Source organism: Hemibagrus wyckioides, linkage group LG02 (genome assembly GCF_019097595.1).
Source record: "Hemibagrus wyckioides isolate EC202008001 linkage group LG02, SWU_Hwy_1.0, whole genome shotgun sequence".
NCBI classification, from domain to species: domain Eukaryota; kingdom Metazoa; phylum Chordata; class Actinopteri; order Siluriformes; family Bagridae; genus Hemibagrus; species Hemibagrus wyckioides.
This window is the reverse complement of record NC_080711.1, coordinates 21,672,088-21,694,220: the sequence shown is the minus strand read 5'-3', so window position 1 is coordinate 21,694,220 and position 22,133 is coordinate 21,672,088. Positions and strand designations below refer to the sequence as shown.

The following is a 22,133-nucleotide window of genomic DNA, read 5'->3' as shown; positions in this document are numbered from 1 at the left end:
GTGAATTTATGTGAATAGAATGCACTTTCCTTATCAGCAAATTCAGTAAGGAGTAAAACATTTGGGGGTGTGTTATTATAGGACAATAATCAAGGACCAGGCAGTGTGATGTCAGGAATTGTAGAGGTGGTGGATGTAGATGCCAATAATTAATTGTGTGAAGTAGAAAGAAAAAATGACATTGTGTAGTTCTGCATACTTTGGCTGAACTGTGTCAGGGAGTTACTGCTACAAACATGAAGACAATTATTTTCCAATATTCAATACCATTAATTATTATAATCACAATTTCTCTTATAAAGCAGCAGTCTGTGAACGGTTACGATTTATTTATTAATTAAAGAAGAATACAGTGAACATTTTGTTTGTTTATAGTTAACAGTTAATGTTGTGGAACTTCTGTGAAATGTATGTATTTAATAATCACTGATTAGAAGTTAGCAATTTTTCTGTGAATGTTATTATTTCCCTTTTTGGTCCTCTTTGGGAATTAGACTATAAGAGTCTCAGTTTTCATTGTCTGACAGAACACTTTAAAAAACACCTACAACCTACTTATGACCACTTTAAAAAAACCTACAATGTAACAGTATATTTGTTAAGCTCTAGCGCCACCTGCAGATCTTGTGAAAACAACTCAACAGTGAAACTATTCTCTGTACTTCTTCTTCTTTCTTATTCAAAAGTTTAAAATGATCTTCTTCAAGAAATTGAATCAGGAATCAAACAGGTGACTAAATTGCCCCTAGGTGTGATAGATAGATAGATAGATAGATAGATAGATAGATAGATAGATAGATAGATAGATAGATAGATAGATAGATAGATAGATAGATAGATATTCAGCAGCAATAGAGACAGTAACATAAAGACAGGTTGTAGACTGCACACTGTATATCTTACATATAGTCAGTATACACAGGGTAATGTGATAACTGACCAGAAGTTACTAGTGCAATGCTAAGAACAAAAACTACAGCAATATAAGAAACATATAAATAAAGCATATAAATCACAGTTTAAAAGGGCATGTGTAACATGTCCAGGCTGTACACTCAGTGTTCCTGAAATGGACTCTGGATCCAGCGCTCTGACCCGAATAACACACTTCCTAAAAGATGAACGAGTGACTGAATACATTATCATGATTATTGTCTCATGATATTAAGCAATTATATTTAAGCAATGGATTAAGTGGATTAAGCAATATTTTTATTTACAGTATATATATATATCCTTACACCTCTAATTCCAGTAGTTTTGGTTCTCTATTGATGAGAGCACAGACATTTGTTCTCTTGTGGACTCCTGAACACATAAAGCCTGCAGATGGAGAAATTTAGCTGCAATTTATTTAGTCATTTAGAGAACCAGAAAATGAACATTGTTGAAGCCAAACTTACAGTATAAAAGTACAGATATAATGGGTGATCAGAAATGGTATCACTTGGTCTTTAGAGAGTCTGAATGCTGCAGAACAAAAACACATCCTTTGCACATCCTTTTAACCAATAGACTCAGGTCTGTATTTTGGACATCCACAGGCTGGTTTTGGAGGAGCTGAGGATGAAAACGCTGTCACATTTTTACAGTTCATCAGTTCAGCTTAGTGGCTGTGTTTAATAACTGGAGTACATGCAAGCAAGAGTTGAGAGTTCTTGTAACTTAGTCATTTGCGTCACTTTAATAATGGATATTAATTATTAATAAGCACAAAGTATTTTATTTAATAAATGAATGAATGAATAACCTCAGAATGTTTTGTTGAATACTTTTTCATTCCACATGGGAATGCTTAATATAAAAGATCCAATTTGCTCAGATTTTTTAAGGCACCTTCTGCAGGCACTGTTTTTCTAAAAACAAATGATTTTTCTGTACCTTAACTAGAAAGCATACTAATTTTTTCCCCCCAAAGGCCCCTACATTACATTTTTTCACTTTTATTAAAGAGAACATACAGCATTGTCACCAGGGAAATTTTACTAAACTAAACTGTGTTCTTGTAATTACGTCTCATTTAATTCATTCTATTGATTGTAATGTTACAGATGACGATACTAATCAATTCAATTCAAGAGCTTTATTGTCATATGTACTGGTACAATGAAATTCTTACTTTGTGGTGATAAAGTGTCCGTGTAAAGTCTAGTGTTTAAACTGTCCATGATTATCCGTTATGAGTGCATGATGGTTCAGCAGGTAAAGTGCAGAGTGCCACTGAACAGACTGAACTGACCCTGATGATACAGGTGGAAGTGGCAGTGGGTTTGGACTATTTATCAATCTAATGGTCTGGTGATATAAACTGTTCTGGAGTCTGGATGTTCTGGCCGCAGTGCTCCGGTACCGCTTGCTAGACTTCATTAAGGTGAGGAAATTGTGGATGGGATGGGTGGTGTCCTTGATGATGTTTCAAGCCCATTTCCTTTTATTGTAGATGTCATGCAGTGAGGGGTGATCTGTCCCTGGGATTTTCCGGATCAGCTTGATCACCCTCTGTAATGCCTTTCTGTCGTGTCAGATTCGTAGCATCTGAAATGGATTTAGTAAGGAATATAATTCTGTAAATCAGAGACTCATGTAAATAACGCAGTATCATGAATCTAAGCAGTGTTTCTGCCACTACTGTTTACTAGTTAGCCCTAGTGAATTCTTCTAAACTACTGGATCAGACATGATACAATACGAAGGGTTGAACTGGTAATGATTCAGATATCGATTATGGATGATAGGGAATACAATCTAAATGTGAACTCTAATTTGAAGGTAAATTGTTTAGGATTATTTTAGTAGGACTGAGTAAATGGACACATCATTTGATCTATCAGGTGGTTGTTATTTGGACCCTATGTCTTCTCTGCAGAATCTCAGAAGTAGAAGTTTACTTACAATGGTGATGAATCTATCGTCTGGAGTTTTCCCCACATATTTGAGTGCAACCTGTTCAGATATAAAACACATGAACATTCTTATTGTAAAACATGAACAGAGCATATACAATTCATAATTTGTACACAGTTATGATCAGAAATAAAATGAAACTATTTCATTGGGGAATAAGGCTTCAGACTTGCTTAGCCTCATACTCCTATTCTGGGAAAAATTAGACCAATTTTCAGCATTTGGTGAAGATTAAATAAATCACAGTGATATCAATTACATTGTTCAGTTACTAAACAGTTCCCTGCAAAAACTATGTTTTTTCATTCTGCTGTTCTGACATAGCGTTTTCCTTTGCCCCAAATAATCAGGCAAGTGTTATTGCTTAACCCTGTGATTGTACCTCAGGGACATTGATCATTTTTAATGCTTTACAATTCCTGCATTTTGTTACTAAGTGTAAATGACCTGTAGATGTCGTGTGCAGTCATATGACCTGCTTGCCATCAGCATTACATACTCCTGCACAGACTGTCCCGAAGCCTCCCGAAACAATTCAACCGACACATAATTCTACACATAACTTCTGTGCAAAATCTCAGAAGTGAAGGAAGTTGTGACATTAATACAGTGCGCCCACACACACACACACACACACACCTGTTAGAAATGAACAGCTAATATATTTTAAATTGTTGTATATAATATTTTATCTGTACTACTTTTTACTGACACATACCTCTGTGACTACTGTAACTTCACGAATAAAAAAGTGATACAAGCTGATTAAATGGTTCATATCATGAGATATGAGTTCATAGAGTTCACTGCATGTGAGAGTTAAATGTAAATTACTGTAAACTAACTCAAACATTCTGAGTGGCTACAAGCGTCGTCTTTAAAAGAAATTCCCAAGAGGAGGATTATCCAGCGAGAATTACTTCATATTTGGATTTACAAGCATGGACAATGACAAGGCCAAACAAAAACAAAAACAAAAGGTTGAGAAACATTTCACTGAAAAATGTCTGAAATATAAAATTACCAGAATGACAGCCGACTTCTGAGGGTCAAGGCTGGTGCTCCGGAGCTGGATATTTATCTCAGTGACCTGAATAAAGCACAAAGATTAAAATTTTTTTAGAGATTTGCTGTTTCAACCAAAAGCATCTAAAGAATACACTAAAAATAACAGAAATATAAAATTACCAGGGCATCAGCTGACATCTGAGGGTCGTGTTCAGAGCAAAGGAGCTGGACGCTTGGATCAGTGACCTTAATACACACACACACACACACACCAGTTAAAAATGAAAAACTAATACATTTGATATTATAGTATATAATATATTAATCCTAGTCCTTTTTTCCTGACACATACCTCGGTGGTCTCGGCTTCCTCCACATCATCAACAACAGATCCTGGAAAACATTTGACACATTTAACCACATCAGTATGTCACGGAAATGACAAATTTCATCAGTGGAAACTGACATTCATGTAGGAAAGAAAATATTTCAAGAAGACACTCTCTCATCCCCTTCATGTCTTTAATCAGAGTGTTATATTAGTGATCAGTAAGGAGAAACGAGTCTTATTGAAGAGGAAGGGAAATAAAAAGGCGAGTTGGTGAGGGACTGACTCTTTACAGCTGCTACAATGATGCGCTAACAGGAACTCACTCATTACCACAACATTCACTCTAACTATTAACACATCAGAAGAAACAATGCCGAGACCAAGAAGAGAAATAAAACACTTCAACGATAATAATAATAATAATAATAATAACAATAATAATAATAATAATAATAATAATAATAATCCCGGTGCTAACAGTAACTCCGCTTCATGTCAGGCTTCGTGACTCCGCCCTGTACTTGATTATTTTCCTAAAACTTCAAGACTATTTCTAAAAGTCCTGATGTTGTGCCTCGAAATGTTTTAATCCACACAATAATCACTTTTATACTTTAAAATGCTCTTGATATGAGCCATGTAGCATCGCCGGCTAATGTTAGCTCAGTCACGCGCCTTAGCTTTTGGCTAGCTCTGTTAGCTAAACTACACAGGATATTTGATCCTGTTTGTCCTCTGTACCGATTAAAGTCATTCATTTTCCACACACACTCTCTCTGTAAGTTCTAAAGCGATTAGAAACACACAGACTGAGTAAAAAGTGAGCTTTTCTCACCGTGAGCAGCTTGAAGTTCAGCAGCTTGAAGATCGCTGCTCCTCTTCAGCCAGCGATACGCGCAGTATCCCGCGGAGGTGAGCGCGAGCATCCCGGCGGCGCAGGCCAGGCCCCGGCCTGTCCATCTACCTAGAAAGGGAAGATACTTACCTAAATCCATCATTTCTCTCCAAGAAAATCTGCTGTTTATCCTTGAAATATCTCCAGGTAATCCGCAGTGTCGCTGTCTCCGTCGTTTTCTTTTGAAATCTCTTTTAAAAGCCTTCTAGATGACGCAAGCACGCGCTCTGGACTTTTAAATGAAAACCACAAAAGGGGCGGGACTTTCAAAAAACATCAACATGGCGCGTTATATTCTTAATATTTTATATAAACATTAATTAAGGTTATAATGCATGATGATTATGTTTCAATTAAATCTGATAATAAATGGTTAATAAATACACTTTCCTGTCATAACAGCTTGTCCTATTCACTTATATCAGGAGGCAGTAGAGGGCGCCACTGTGATTTGTATACAGACACGTCAATTCCTCCGCCATGTTGGAAGGGTCGACGTTCTGTTGGAAACCAGTGGAGGTTTTATATGCAGTATATGGTCGACCCTCATGAAATCATGTTGTAACTCGTGCTGTTTTTAGGTTTTCTCTTAACAGCTTGGTTTTAATTACAACAGGATTTATCTCCTTAATTATTTTAGCTGTGAGATTTCTCAGAGGCCTGAGCCCAACCACTAAAAAACAACACCTAAAGACAATCATCTGAAGGGGTGTCCCAAAACTTTTGGCAATATTGTGTATTTCAAACAACAAGAGTGAGCTCAGCTTCCCAAAAAGATAGCTGCACGTTTAATGTAACTTAATTCCACATAGAAGAGCTGGTAAACAATAGTCAAATCCCATTGCACAATCATATTTCATATACGACTGCACCTTTCATTTTCATTTTTGGCCTAGGATGATTTTTCTATTCATTTTTGTCGTTTTTGTATTCTTGTGTGGCAACCGTTCAATCCAGCAAATGAGTAATAGCCAGAAATGAACTTGATCTTGTATTATAGGTTAAAAAATATGGATATTTTAAATGTCCAACCCACAGGAGAGAATATACATCTATAGTATACATTTATCTCAAATTTGAACATATTTCATATTGTCTTCAATAATGAGCAAAAGTGTTAAAGTCAAATACAATATATAAATAATAATAAACCTACAAATCATGTTAAGTATGTTTATAAAACATCTTAAGAATCAGTGGGATAAGGTAGACTGGGGAATTTAGAGCATTACTAATTACTAATTACTAATCACAGTACCCTGTTCATACATTTAACAAAAACCTTTTAGGGTTTACTTGAAAAAATCCTCATAGCGATGTGCACTAGCACTTTTTAAGTAAATATTTCTGCTGGAATAACAAGTACAACTCACTTAGGAGTATCAAGTAAAATGTACTTACCACTAAACATAACCTTCATGAAGATATCAAGTATTGTAGATATGTAGATCTCTATAAATGGAGAAAATTGTCACAGAGTTTAATTATCTTGGTTTAACGTTGGATTCAAAGCTTAGTTTCAAAAAGCATGTAAAGAAAATGGTGAGGACTATAAAATATAACTTGATAAATTTCAGACAAATTAGACAATGTCTTCCCACTGACGTAGCTACGACTCTCATGCATGCTACAATTTTTTCTCATTTGTCATATTGTGCGACATGTTGGGGTCAAGCAGGAGAAACAGTTATTAAACCTTTAAGATCTCTTTATAAACAGACTTTAAAAACTTTGCACAAAAAGCCTAACCAGTATCACCACTGTAGGGTTTTGGAGAAATATAATTTTTTGAGTTTCGATAATTTTAGACTTTTTACAAATTTGTGTATGGTATATAAAATTCTAAATGGTTTGGCCCCTCCCATACTTTGTGTTTTTGTGCACCTCCGCTCTGCAGATTTTTTAAGATCTACTAGATCTTTTCGGATGAAAATTAGCCTTTTGGCTAAATTCGGTGCATTAAATGGACACATTTATGTTTATAATTGTACATGGTCCCTTTTCAAATAAACCTCAATAAAAAAAAAATAAAATAAAAAAAAAATACTTAATTATATTTAAGTCATAAGTTCTATTTAATTAAACTAATTAAGTAGTCAAGTTTTTACAGACAGAAACATCACTTTCATCCACATATGAAGTAAATCTTAAATGTCTAATTTCCTGTTGTGAATTAAATAAGTAGATTTTATTATATTGTTTTCTGTTGGATATTTTTAAGTATTAATTTTCTTTTGATAAATGTCCAAATAAATATAATTATTATTTTTTCTCTGAAATTAAACACACACACACACACACACACTACAATTAAACTGTTTATTTTGTAAACATTAAACAGTAATAATTCATTAGTTTCTACATAGCTACCATCATCTGGTACAGTATTTAAGGTGTGTTCAATACCAGCTGATCATTATAAACTACAAAAATCTTGGGTGGGGCAAATGTACAGAGATCCAGAGGGACTGTGATTCTTATAAGAGAAAACACACCATTCTGTGTAAGTAATGTCCAAAAGATAGGGGGGTGGGGCTGGGTGGGGGGTAGATTTGTAATAGCAACAGGTTCATTATATAATGTTCCCCTGATATTAGACAATATTTATGTCCCTAATAGGGACTATGTATTATTTATAAAAAAATTCTTAACTAGTTTTTCCAATTTGACTTCACCTAAACTAATCCCAGGAGGGGATTTTAACTGTGTGCTCCACCCCACTATGGATCAGTCTTCAAAAACACCCTACATCACTTCTCAAAGTCTGGACTCTGGTGAATAAAAGTGTGGATTTCCTACTTTGATAAACGCATGTCAGACTTGTAAATCATCTGTTTAGTTTTTTAATGTCTTTTTAAAGATGTTCCAAAATGAAAGCGAAGGCAAGATATTAAAAGTTTTGTTTTTGACATTGTTGTCATGACATCTAGTGTGTGTATGACGTTTGACGTAATCGGGTGACACTTCACCACAGTGAGCGATTGGATGGGTGAGGATGTCAGTTTCCAGGAAAAGAAAAGTTGGTGAAGAAAATAGAGTTTTCAAAGATAATTGGACAGAGAGGTATGCATTCATTTTGCCCAAATCCAACACAAAACCGTTCTGTTTGATTTGTAATGAGACAGTTGGAGTTGTGAAGAGTGGAAATGTCACACGCCACTACGAAACAAAACACAGACATTATGAATTTTTATGCATATAATCATTTTCAATTGTCAATAAAATGTAGGAGAAAATGTTATTATATGCATTTGGAAGTATTAACAGTTGTCATCAAAATCTACTTTCAACAGACTTAAACCATTTACATTTACAGCATTTACAAGGTGTTTGTGTTCACTTTATGAATATTTCTGCAACACAAAAGATCTCGTATTTATTTCTTTGTTTGTTTGTTTATTTATTTATTTATTTTTTCTCTTACCAGGTAAATGCTGCTTATGATGACTTACTCCTCCATAACAATGTCAGGTGGCTGAGTAAGGGAAGAGTCTTGGAGAGGTTAGGGTCATCAGGAAAGATTTGGACATGGATTTGTCAAAGCCAGCCTTTACTTGGATTTTCTGAGGAATGATGATAGCATAGAGCTTGTGGCCTTTTTAGTGGACATAACATCTCAGCTAAATGAACTGAATCAGAGGCTCCAGGGCAAAGGCAACACAGTGTGTGATCTGATGGCAGCAGGACTCTCCTCTGAAAGGCGGCTGGAGATCTTTAAGAGTGACATCACATGGCCACATATCCACTTTCCAACTCTTCTCCAGCAGACTAATGGCAATCACCATCATCACCATCTTTCCTTTTTGGAGAAGCTAGCTGAAAATTTCAGGGAGCGCTTTGAGGGCTTCAGTGTAGGCAGACTAGTGCTGCTCTGCATTCCATCTCCATTCCTGGTCAAGAATGTTGAGGAGTTGTCAAAAGAAACAAGAGCATCTTCCCATGGGCAAGCATGGCATCTCTGCAGACTGAACTCTGGGTCGACCTATCAGTGCGAGTCTGTATTCTCAGTAATGAATGTTGTGAAGAACTCATACTGCAGCAGCTTGACTAATTAACATTTAGGCCAGTGTCCCCGTCTAGCAACCACTCCTTTTGTGCCATGGTTTAGGCAGCTGATGGAAGACAGACAGAGCCTTTTCTCACATTAGACTGCTCTCTATTATGTTATTTTTAGCCTGCCTCTTGAACACTTTAAATTATTTGTTTTGCCATTTGTTATTAATGTATTTTGAATGCAAAAGTCACTTTTTTCAATAATAGTGTTGATTTGTTATGCATGCTTGCTTTTTAAAACCAAGTTTTATGATAACCAATTGTTAAAAGCTGAGTCTCCTGGGCCTGAACACCTCTCTCTGCAACTGGATCCTGGATTTCCTGACTGGGAGACCTCAGTCAGTCCGGATCGGGAGCAGTATCTCCAGCACCACCACACTGAACACTGGAGCTCCTCAGGGCTGTGTGCTCAGTCCATTGCTGTTCACTCTGCTGACTCACGACTGTGCAGCAATGCACAGCTCCAACCACATCGTCAAGTTCGCTGATGACACGACCGTGGTGGGTCTCATCAGCAAGAACGACAAGTCAGCATACAGAGAGGAGGTGCAACATCTAACAGCCTGGTGCAGAACCAACAACCTCTCCCTGAACGTCGACAAGACCAAAGAGATGGTTGTTGACTTCAGGAGAGCACAGAGTGACCATTCTCCATCGACGGATCCTCTGTGAAGATCATCAAGAGCACCAAATTCCTTGGTGTCCATCTGGCGGAGAACTTCACCTGGTCACTCAACACCAGCTCCATCACCAAGAAAGCCCAGCAGCGCCTCTACTTCCTGAGGAGGCTGAGGAAAGCCCATCTCCCTTCCCCCATCCCGACTTTGTTCTACAGACGGACCATCGAGAGCGTCCTGAGCAGCTGCATCACTGCCTGGTTTGGGAACTGCACCGTCTCGGATCGCAAGACCCTTCAGCGGATAGTGAGGACAGCTGAGAAGATCATCAGAGTCTCTCTCCCCTCTATCACGGACATTTACACCGCACGCTGCATCCACAAAGCCAACAGCATCGTGAATGACCCCACACACCCCTCACACACACTCTTACACACCCCACACACCCCTCACACACACCCCACACACCCCTCTCACACACCCCACACACCCCATACACCCCTCACACACACTCTTACACACCCCACACACCCCTCACACACACTCTTCACCCTCCTGCCATCTGGAAAGAGGTACCGGAGCATTCGGGCCCTCACAACCAGACTGTGTAACAGTTTCTTTCCTCAAGCCATCAGGCTCCTCAACACCCTGGACTGAACTGTTCTACACTCTCTCACACACACACACACTCTCACTCAGGACCGAACTGTATATCAACTCTCTGTCTCTCTCACACACAGATACACACATACTCTCTCTTGACTGTGTGGACGCACACACACGCACACACACAATTTATATTGTTCACACTTATTGCACTACCTCAACCTGTCATCCGCTGCTATAGTTATATTTATGTTTATTTCTATTTGCACTACCTCAACCGCTGCTGTGTATTTTTGCACAATTATTTTTGTACAATAATTTTTTTACATCATTTCACTTCATCTTATCTTATTTCACTTACATTCCAGTACACGTTCTTTTCTTTCTTTTCGGCGCTAAGTGTCCTGTGTTCTTTTGTGTTGTCTTTCTTGTATTTATTGTCTTTTGTACTGTCTTGTCTATGCTCTGTTTGCACCTAGCTGCACACTGTGGACTTTACGTGGCTAATGACAATCTTCTGTCCTAGCTCTGTGGTGGTGTTTTTATGTTGAACTTTGTTGTTGTATGTTTATGTAGCACCAGGTCCTGGAGAAACGTTGTTTCATTTCACTATGTACTGCGTCAGCTATATGTGGTTGAAATGACAATAAAGCTTCTTGAATCTTGAATCTTCAAGAACTTGGACATTGATGAAAATTCATATTTGGACCTTCAAATGTCCCTGCCCTACAAAATAACTAAATCCGCCATGTCTATTAATACTTTTTTGAGACATATACATTTCCTGATCTCTGACGTTTCTTATATCCAAGCCATAAGCAGTTCTCTTTTTTTCCCCAGTGCATCGTTCATATACACTTTGGGAGTCTTTAAAAGGCTATATTATGGGGGAAATAATCTCATTTTCATCGAGGGAGAGGGGAAAAAAAGAAACCATCAACTAAATGATCTTTTAATCAAATTAAACAATTAGACTTGAAATGTGCAATTAAGCCCTCACCTGACATTTTTAAGGAAAGAACAAAGCTACAGACAGAGTGATCTAATAACATCTGAACAGACAGAAAGACTTTTGCTCCAATCTCGCTCTAAATTATAGAAACTTTCGGACAAATGTGGGAAAATTCTTGCTCAACAAATAAGACAGTACTTAACTACAAATACTATAACATCTATTCGTAGGGATGATGGCAGGATCACCAAGGATGAGTTGGAAATCATTTCGGTCTTTGAACAATTCTATACAGCCCTGCATTCATCTGAAATTGATTATAACTGTTCTGAACTTGATTCTTTTTTTAATTCCATTAAAATGCCCCAAATTCCCTCTGAGGATAATGCAGAATTGGAGAGAATTCTTAACCCTTTCATGCACAACATTGATATAAACAGTGGCGGGCCGTGCATTTCAGACCTAGGCCTTCACTGGTGTCCTAACTGAATTAATCCACCTTCATAGCATCACTATAGATACTAATCAACTATTAAATAACGAAGTAAAAAAGAAATTAGTCTACAGTATTTCACACCTCACAAGGAATAGTCAATTTTATTAGGGTTACTTTTCTCAAAAAAGTCATTCTTGATGCCGTATGCAGCAAACTGCAATCTCCGGAGGACGCAGCATCTGAAATGAGACACAGTGAATATAGAAACACTGTATAACAGTGCGCTGTGTCACAGGCTCTTGTAGAGAACATGAATAAAATTACATTACATATAGCAAAAAAAACACATTAACACAATTCAGTCTCACAAGTTTCCTTTCACTGCAGCAAAAAAAAACAAAACCACAGTCCACCCCGGGGATCTGGAATGAAGGCAAACTGAAAACCCAGAAAAAAAGAAAACCCAAAAGCATAAATGGTTCCTGAAAAAGCTTACCAACTATTTTGAAGAATCAAAAGGATTTTCTTAAAATGTCCGCCTTGAAAATGCATTTGTAAGGATGTCCGTGACCAAATCGATTTCTTCTCCTCTGTCAGCCATTGTGAGATAAAATATATATATTTTATTTAGTTTATGTGGTTCGCCGCCTCTGACTACTCCAATTATCCAATCACAAGACATGAAATTGCTGACGTAATCGTATGCCTGCTAGATGACCCCGTGACGCCAACTCGAAATCTGATTGGTTAATGGAGCAGTTTCATTGCCACTCATTTTAAGCTACGGGCGCCTGCACTATTGATTCTGAAGGCCTTAGAGCTGGGCAACACATGATGTCAGCCACTGGCTGAAATATGATTGGATAAATACTCTTATCATAAATATACACTACTGGAAGCAGCGCAACCAAGAGAAAAGCTATGAAATGTAGAGAATAGACTATTGGGAATAATTTAATACACATTCATGGAAAAATATATTAAATATATTAACATGCAAGTCAGTGAATCAGATCACTGCTGTTTGCTGGCCCTGATGGTCCGCCACTGGTACTGAGTGACCCTCAGCTCCATGATCAAGATCTTTGATTCAGTCATGTGACAAAAACATCTGGTGAGCAAGAGGCTGATTTTTTTATATAATAGGGTGAATTTGCATAAACATCCTTCAGCTGTTAGATTTCATAGTTTCAGGAGTCCTTCTTGAAAACAAGTGAGCTGCTGCCCCCTACAGATGATTTTTATATTTAGGAGTTTGTAGTAATGATGCTGCAGAAAACATGTACATTTCATGTGATCTCTTGTCAGGTTCTGTGCTGCTGAACAGACTCTGTGTTTCTAAATTCAGGAAATTAACCACTGACCTGTAGTGTTCCTGCAGCTGGTATCACAAATAGGAGGAATAAAAGCATGAATAGTACAGTATATAGTCACAACTAGTCATCAGAATCATTGTCCTAGAGCATTGTCCATGTAAATGTGATAGATTACAATGGGGATTATTTTTATTAATATTAATAACTGCTAAAAAAAAGATTGGAATAGAGAGAAAGATCTGAGTGCTGAGTGTGAATGGATGTTTATAATAAATGTCTCTGGGGTGCAGCTTCCTGCTGAGGGAATATTTACAGCTCATGAGGACGTGCTTGTGTAAGTTTTTGTACAGCTCTGGAGTCTGTTGTGTCAGTGTGACTCTCGTGCACAGTAATAAACTGCCGTGTCTTCAGCTTTCAGACTCTTCACTTCTAGGTTCAGCATGTTTTTACTGGTGTATTTAGTGATGGAGAACTGGCCCTGCAGTGACTGAGCGAATCCAGTGCTAGTGCCACTGTCAATGTATCCGATCCACTCCAGTCCTTGTCCTGGTTTCAGACGGATCCAGTGCATGTAGTAGCTGCTCATTGAGAATCCAGAGACAGTACAGGACAGAGTGACCGACTCTCCAGGTCTCTTTACTACAGAAGCAGAGGAGGTCAGGGACTGTCCATAAGAATCTGGAAGAGAAGAGTAGAACTAGGTAATGTTATGTTATAATGATTAGAATACTAATAACCTTCATATGAAAAAACATAAACTTACATGAAATCAGTACCAATAAAATACACTGTCCTAAAATCATCCTTCTCTGAGTTCTGCTTCACCCAGATTTAAAGTGTATGGGAGTGTTATCTATCACAGAGCTCACTGGAAACTAGAGCAGCCAAGAACATGCTGTTTATACACGACTCTATTTGAATAGGGAGTGTCCATGACCACTATGGAGGTGTTCAATCCACAGCCACATGCTGCTCACTGTATAGTTCAACTATATTATATTTAAGTCTGAATTTTGTGGTATTTGGTGTAGAATGTAATCAGGGTTTCACAAGTGTTTAGAGATTTCAGATTGTTTAAATCATCAGTATAACATGTCATCCTCTCCCCTTAAAATCATCTTAAAATCAAATTTGATATTTATAAAAACAGTTTGGTTTAAAACACACATTTTTTAGATGATTAATCAAACTACATGAAGATTTCTGTATCCAGAAAATTATAGCAAACAGGGTTTAGATGATGGCAAATGGGCTAGATTATGGCCGCCCTTTAACTGACCGCACTGTCGCTGCTCTGCCTCAGTCAAGTTCTCGTGTTTTTCTGCATGTTTAGTTGCATAGTGGTAACTCAAACTGTAATTTATTAAAACAGCAATCTGTATTTCACAAACAAAGCATACAACTTTACATCTGACTTCAGTAAATAAATACTTAGAAGTCCATAACTTGTTACGTGAGCTGACATTTTTGAGGGCAAACAGCTAACTGTCATCTGTGAAGGTGTGTAGACACACATGTACATAAATTTTAAAAAAGTAATTGCCTTAAAAATAATAGCTATGCAATTGTATGGTAAAGGGGATCTTGGTGATAGCACCAGTGTTCAAGCAAATGAATCAGTGGTCAGAACCCTTGTATGCTGGTCGGGTCTGTGGGACCCGTTTTCATTATTTATCAAAAGAAAAATGATACGATTAATTATTTTTTCAAACTCAAACTCATTGGCCTTGGGTCATTTTCTGTGAAGAACATATATCAGAACACATTTTCAATGACCACACACTGTACACCCCCCCTACACATTTATATTATATACGGGATGTTTGGGTCCACTGGACCCGGGGCTAATAAATGTGTGGAAATTGGTCCTGTGTACGTACACTGTCCTCCTCCTGTCTGGGCCTGCTGTTTCTATGTGTGTGTGTGTGTGTGTGCCTAATGTCACAAGTGATGAGCAGCTGATGCCATTTTGGGGCTGTTGCCCCTTTTAGGCAGTATATACCATCTAAACCTGCAAAATATGGTGTAAAGATCTGGGCTGCCTGTGATGCCACTTCCTCATATGCTTGGAACTTCAACAAGTCTACACAGGGAAACCTGATGGAGAAGCCGCTGAGAAGAGTCAAGGAATGAGAGTTGTCCTGGACATGACTCAGTGGACACAACATCACATGCGACAATTTTTTACATTGCTCAAACTGGAACAGGAACTCCTAAAGAGGAAGCTGACCATGGTGGGAACGATACGAAAAAACAAGTCTGATCACCCATCACCAACTGCTGACAAAGACCAAGCCTGTCACCTGTACACGTCTGACACATCCCTGGTATCCTATGTTCCAACGAAAGGCAAGAATGTGGTACTCATAAGTGTGCTGCACAGGGATGGGAGAATCTGTGGCCAGGAGCATCAAAAACCAGAGATCATCATGGATTATAATGCCACAAAAGGTGGGGTGGACAACATGGGCAAGCTGGTGCCTGCCTACAGCTGCAAACGGAGGACCCTATGCTGGCCACTGGTGATATTCTTTGACATATTGGACATCTCAGCGTACAACGGTTTTGGCAACTTGATGGCGCTGAACCCAGAGTGGAACCGATGGAAGCTCCAGAGGAGACGCCTCTTTTTTGAGGAACTGGGAAAGGCAATTTTGGTGAGAAAGGTGAGACCTCAAATCCAGAGAAGACAACATGTTCCAAGAACCCCAGCATCTGCAGCCATCATAAGGAGGATTCAGGAGAAGAATGCTGGTGCCCCATCCACCCAATCTACAGAACCACCATCAGCAGAGCCTGAAGTGTGTGTGTGTGTGTGATGCTAACACACATGCCTTGCAATTGTGAGGTGTTAATGTTAGGTGTTCCTGATCTTTTCAGCGTTCTAGGGTGCAGCCAGCAAACAACAAAAAGAAGCGCTGTGAAGTGTGTGGACCCAAGATGGACAGAATAACACAATATGCATGCATCAAGTGCAAAAAGTGTATATGCAACACACACAGTAAAACTCTGCCCCTCATGTGTTGTATAGGATGGTATGAAAAGGCAATGTGTTCAATGGGGCTGATGTGTTGTCTAGACTGACATGGTTACTGTATTCAGCTAATGTTGTGTTAACTGACCTGAATGGGTTACAGTTCTAATGAACTTCAAATAAATAAGAATCAATAGTTATGAAAAACCTTGCTTCATTTGTAAATTTGTTGAATTGTTTTGTCATATCCTGTTTATAATTGATATTTCTTTTTTTTAATTACATTTTATTAAAAAAACAAAATAAAAACAAGCAGCAATGTATTTCATTAATGTGATCTAACAAAGGGAAAGGGCAAATATTAACCATATATGTTGTTTATATTGCTTGTAATTGGGATAAAGTAAACATCTGTTGAGTATTTTAACATAAAATTGTGTGATTGTGTTAAATTAAAGACCCAAAAAAGTCCACCAGACCCACGAACATTGGCTGAGTAACAAAAATATGAACACCATACAAGGGTTAAGTCTTTTATAACCATGTCTTTATGATGGAGGTTGTTCTTCACTCTCAGTGTCCAACTCTGAAGTCATTTGAAGAAAAAATTAAGACTGTAAAGATATGTGAAGTTAATAAATTCACATACTTATTAAAATGTCCTTTGGTGCTTAAATTAGTTTGTGTTTAGTTAGTTGAGTGAAAATCTAAGTTAAATTTAGTAAATTTAGTAAAAGTAAATGCTGTTTAATTGTGAACTGGTGAGAAAATGTTTTTTCAGTCTTAGTGTTTTTTAGTACAAATAGATTATGAAAATATGAGCTCAGTGTATGATTACAGTACACGTGTGTTTTTGTAATGACACTTAAGGAAATGCATCAGTGTGGTCTCCGTGCACAGTAATACACAGCTGTGTCTTCAGTCTGCATGTTCTGTCCTCTCAGAGTCACCGTGCTGCTGGAGGCATCTTTAGAAATACTGAACTTGCTTTTTAGAGACTCTTTATGATACATGTCTCCACCCCCCCAAATGTTGTTTATCCATTCCAGAGTTCTCCCTGCAGGTTGTCGAATCCAAGCTGTAGCGTAGCTGTTATCAGTAACTGAGTAACCGGATACTTTACAGCTGAGGGTTAAAGAATCTCCAGGCTTTAACATCACTGAGGTGTCCTGAGTGAGCTCTACTGCACATTCCACATCTGAAAAAAAGAGATGTCACAGTTTCAGTAAAAATGTATGTACAGTAGGTTATAACTGCAGTAATTTACTAGCAGCTCTGAGTTCATTACTGAAGTGAAACTCACAGGATGAAGCTGCCAGCAGCAGCAGAACTGGAAGGAACATCTTTTATCTAAAACTCTCCAGAGCCCACAGTGAACGTGGCTGATATTTCTCTATATGTAGCTGTAAGGGGAAGATTTTGCATATTCATTTACATATTGTTATGATGGTGTTCTACAGCTTTTAATAATCACAGTGGAAAATGTTCTTTGGTGCTTACGTTACTTTATATTTATTTAAAACTGGATAAGTAAAGTTAAACTCATGATGTAAATGACTTTTAAACTCTTAACTGTTTACTTAGTTCTCACTCTGTCATATTGTGAAATATTTCTGTGTTTTAAACAGCATGTAGGGAAAATATTTATACTGACTGGATCTCATTACACAGACTCCTGAAGGATGCAGGAAAGCTACACTGTTGTGTGTGTTGCTTATATTTTTATTGCATGAATTCTGAATTGAAGTATGGAACTTTGCATCAGTGTAAATGTCCCGACAATGTTCACAACAATCCAGTAATCCAGTAAACTGACTCATTTAGATTAAACATTTAGATTGTTTGACCTCCATGAAAATGAAAATGTGGGTTTGTCATGTGACTATAGCAAGTATGTGTTTTGTACTGATGTCTAAGGGGAAGTATCACTGTGTGTCACGGGCGCAGTAATAAACTGCAGTGTCTTCTGTCCTCATGCTGTTCATCTGCAGATACACCTGCTTCTTACTGTCGTCTCTGGAGATGGTGAAGCGGCCCTTAACTGCACTGGAGTAATATATGCTACTACTGTAGATGCTTGCAACCCATTCCAGTCCTTTTCCAGGCGCCTGTCTGATCCAAGCCAGGTAATAGCCACTAATGTCTAATCCAGAGGCTGTGCAGGTCAGTTTATGAGACTGATCAGGTTTGATGATCACTGGATCAGACTCGATCAGTGTCTGACTGCAAGAATCTGCAAGAACATACAAACATTTGTGTTCATGTTAAAAAAGCAAATATGAAAAATCCTTAAAATGATTCTCTATATGAAATAAATAATAATACTAACAATGAATAAACATTGCTAGAGTAAAGTAACTCAAAACACTGCCTAGTCCCATCTCAAAGAATTAAAATGATTCCTGCTGCTGTAAATGAACACAAACTGCTGGTATGTTGTTGGGCTGAATGTTTCAGCATAAATGGTTCAAATGCAGGATTTCATTTGCATGACACGCCCACTAGAGATATAAAAACATTCACAGAGGAACAGCCGAGACGAAGCTTACTGTATGTTTCACATTTTCAGGTCATTAACTGTTATTCTTGTGGTATTTTCTAGTGTGCCCTAACACTCCTGCTGCTTGTATTGAATTATTATTGCACTGTGCTAAGCATAAATACACAAACTTTCCTGATCCTGCTCATTTATCATTTATTTTCTAAATATTTTATAAAACCCCAAAAAGTGAGTATAACTGTAGAATTTATAAAATAAACTGAATATTGTTGTTAAATATAGATCACTTTTGCAGAGTCCCAAAAAAGCAATTATCTGTTATTTGAGTTAAATGAAGCTGGAGAATGATTAGAGTGTTTAAAGAGAGAGATGCTGAATGTGTTAAAATATACTGAGAAGGGCTTCTTTACAAAGACTGACATCTAGAGGCATAAAAACAAACAAGTAGAGAATTATAATTTAATAATAATTTATACTGTATCCTGGAATGAGGGTTTCGTTGAAAAAAAAAATGTAAATCTGATTTTACAGACATTGTATAATTTTAACAGAAATACAACACACCTGCTTAGCTAACAATAACTAAAAATCCTCTATGAAAAGAATTTATAACTAATTACAAACTTTGACAACAAATTATGATGAACATAAGATCATTGGCATTTTGGCTTCTCGATAAATGCAAATGAAATGCTACCAGATATCTAAATGTTATATTTTGATGTTAAATAAATTCCTGATTCTAATTATTGTATAATACACATGATGTTTAAGGTAAAAAAAAACAGTCTACCTATTACATTAGGAAATATCACAGCTATATCCAGCAGCCCCTTCAACCTGTACACCAAAACAGGAAAAGAGCCATTTTGCGTGCGCTAACATTATGTAGACTCTGTCCCTGACTACACCTCAATAAAGCCTGATGACCAAAGAGCAGATCCCACCAGTACAGCCTCAAGAGCAAACATGCTGCTTGTTTATTTCCTGGTGCTGTGCATATCTGCATCTTGTAAGTTCACACATTTGTTTAAAGCATCTATCGTTGTACTTTGTGTAATTGTTCTTGAGATTTTTTAGAGAAATTTGATTAATATGCACTTTTTACATTTTTTATTGCAGTTGTTTTTGGCACAATCAATTTTGCTCAGCCAGATCATGTGAATGTCCAGCCTGGACAGGCTTTGACCATTGTCATGCCACTGGGAAAAATATACAGTGGATTAGAGTCATTTGTAGCAGTGGAAGCACAGGGTACACAGAGTCACTGAAAGACAGGTTCAGCATCACACAGGACACCTCCAGTAACACGGTGACTCTCCATGGTCAGAATCTGCAGATGGAAGACACAGCTGTGTATTATTGTGTGCGCTACCATAACACAATGATACAGAAAACTGCAGTGCCTGTACAAAAACCTCCTCAGATCAGCCTGGTGCCTTTTATTATTGTCACAATGTTTACCTTCTGACCTCAACATTTATCTTCTTATTAAATGTCTTAGTCAGATCAATATACTGTAATTGCATAAGATAGAGTGTTTTTTTACATATACTTTTTATTAGTCTCCATATAATAAAAAAAATCAGGAAATATTGCTTGTTTCAGATGATCTTCTAAACACAGAGGCGAGTCATAGAGAAGTCTCATTGATAATGACATTGAGCTCTCTTTCTTAGTTTTGTGAACAACTACTTGCATAGGTCTCACACTTCAAAACAGTATGAAAGGAGAACTTCAATACTGACAGAAGCTCAATACAGACTTAAAGAATTTAATATCAATGTCAATTTCAAACCCATGTGTATTATGGTGCTGTGGTATTGTGTATATTCAGACATGAATTAAATAATCTTACAAAAGTATTGTATCACAGTCCAGACAATGTTCACAGCAGTCCAGTAAAAGTCAGCATGTAAGTCAAAGACACTGTAAACATTTGGCTTGTTGACTTCCATGAATCCACTGCTTTTGAAAATGTGGGTTTGTCATGTGACTAAAGCAAGTATGTGTTTTTGTCCTGATGTCTAAGGGCAAGTATCACTGTGGTACATGGTTACAAAAATAAACTGCAGTGTTTTCTGTCCTCTTGCTGTTTATCCTGAGATACACCTGCTTCTTACTGTTGTCTCTGGAGATGGTGAAGCATCCCAAAACTGGAATCCATTTTGCAATCAATTCCAGTCCTTTTCCAGGTGCCTGTCTGATCCAAGACATCTAAGAGGCACCAAAGTCAAATCCAGAGGCTGTGGATTTGAGCCTTTAAACCTCAAAATGTTGGGTGGATGTGTGTGAGTAAAGAGAGAGCAACCATCACAGGCCTTAAAGCTATATTTAATTCATAAGGAAGAGATTCATCTGATGGAGGACATGTTGATCGTATGTGGAAAGTGGAAATAGTATTTATTATTTATATATTATTATTTTTATTAAATACTAAATTTATCTTTGAGGATTATTGTCATAATGGAAGAATTATACATCTCAAAAGTCATGTCAAAATGCTTTTACACATGATCACACTAATTCTAATTTGTTTAGGTGATTATTGTTAGCCAAAGACACTACAGTATATAGAGTTCAGGATAGTGATATAATTATATTAGTGTTTATGATGTGCAGCAATATTAGAGATAATATTAAGGTTTTAAATCAACATTACTGACAACATTACTAACTCTTTGATCTCATTTGTGGGATTATTGTTTTTATATTAAGACTTCTATAGATCAGTGTTGTGTCTTGTGGACATTCTGTTATAATGAACACTGGATGAGGAGTTTTTGTACAGGGACGTTGTTTATTTGTCTCACTGTGGTTCACGAGCGCAGTAATACACAGCTGTGTCTTCAGTCTGCATGTTCTGTCCTGTTAATGTCACTGTGCTGCTGGACGTGTCTCTGGAAACCTGAAACCTGCTTTTCAGTTTTTCACTGTAGTAAGTGTTACCGCTACCACATATCTCTCCAATCCACTCCAGAGTTTTTCCTGCAGGTTGTCGTATCCAGCCTGTACAGTAGCTGCTATCAGTTAATGAATATCCAGACACTTTACAGGTCAGAGTCAGTGACTGACCAGGAGTTAATACTGTGGATCCGGTCTGGATCAGCTCAACACAGTGAACACCTGTTAAAGAAAAGTTATTTTAATGATGTAAAAGTGAAAAGCTTTAAGGAACCAAAATTGTATTAAAAGTCAAATGTAAAAACACTTACAGCGTACGGCTGCCAGCAGCAGCAGCAGTAGGGATGTAGAGATCATGGTGTGTGTTGAAGCAGAAGAAGTAAAAGCTCTTTGTCTTCATTGCTTAAATATATAACAGGGAAGGACATTTGCATAGAGACACTCCTTATCTTAGGGACAAAATGGGATGGATTCCTCTACACGTGAAAATCTCCCCTTCTCATGAACGTCTCTAATCTGTGATTATAAATCTATAAAATTTGGAACATTAAGAGACTTTCTTGCCGGATTCACTGCAAATCCTCACAACCCCGTTCCTCTTAACCACTGGCATGACAGGCATGGCCCATTCACTGCA

At 37.6% G+C, this 22,133-nt stretch overlaps 1 long non-coding RNA gene, 1 pseudogene and 3 gene segments (V, D, J or C); 1 reads left to right on the top strand and 4 right to left on the bottom strand.

Annotated features, from left to right (window-relative positions):
• Positions 1-2,180: 2,180 nt before the first annotated feature.
• Positions 2,181-3,969, bottom strand: LOC131362820 (uncharacterized). The gene is made up of 3 exons (XR_009206242.1): positions 3,929-3,969; positions 2,893-2,943; positions 2,181-2,535 (listed from the first exon to the last, which is right to left on the bottom strand). It is a non-coding gene; the product is annotated as an uncharacterized LOC131362820 (long non-coding RNA).
• An 84-nt stretch (positions 3,970-4,053) lies between these two features.
• On the bottom strand, positions 4,054-13,973 carry LOC131364504 (immunoglobulin heavy variable 1-46-like). The segment is given in 5 exon segments: positions 4,054-4,065; positions 4,265-4,305; positions 5,079-5,203; positions 13,502-13,796; positions 13,882-13,973. Coding segments are annotated over 5 exon segments (513 nt in total).
• A 964-nt stretch (positions 13,974-14,937) lies between these two features.
• Positions 14,938-16,592, top strand: LOC131364497 (piggyBac transposable element-derived protein 4-like; annotated as a pseudogene).
• A 378-nt stretch (positions 16,593-16,970) lies between these two features.
• On the bottom strand, positions 16,971-17,435 carry LOC131364489 (Ig heavy chain V region 914-like). The segment is given in 2 exon segments: positions 16,971-17,290; positions 17,396-17,435. Coding segments are annotated over 2 exon segments (360 nt in total).
• Positions 17,436-21,401: 3,966 nt separating this feature from the next.
• LOC131367642 (Ig heavy chain V region 914-like) lies at positions 21,402-21,853 on the bottom strand. The segment is given in 2 exon segments: positions 21,402-21,718; positions 21,808-21,853. Coding segments are annotated over 2 exon segments (363 nt in total).
• Between the last annotated feature and the right edge of the window lie 280 nt (positions 21,854-22,133).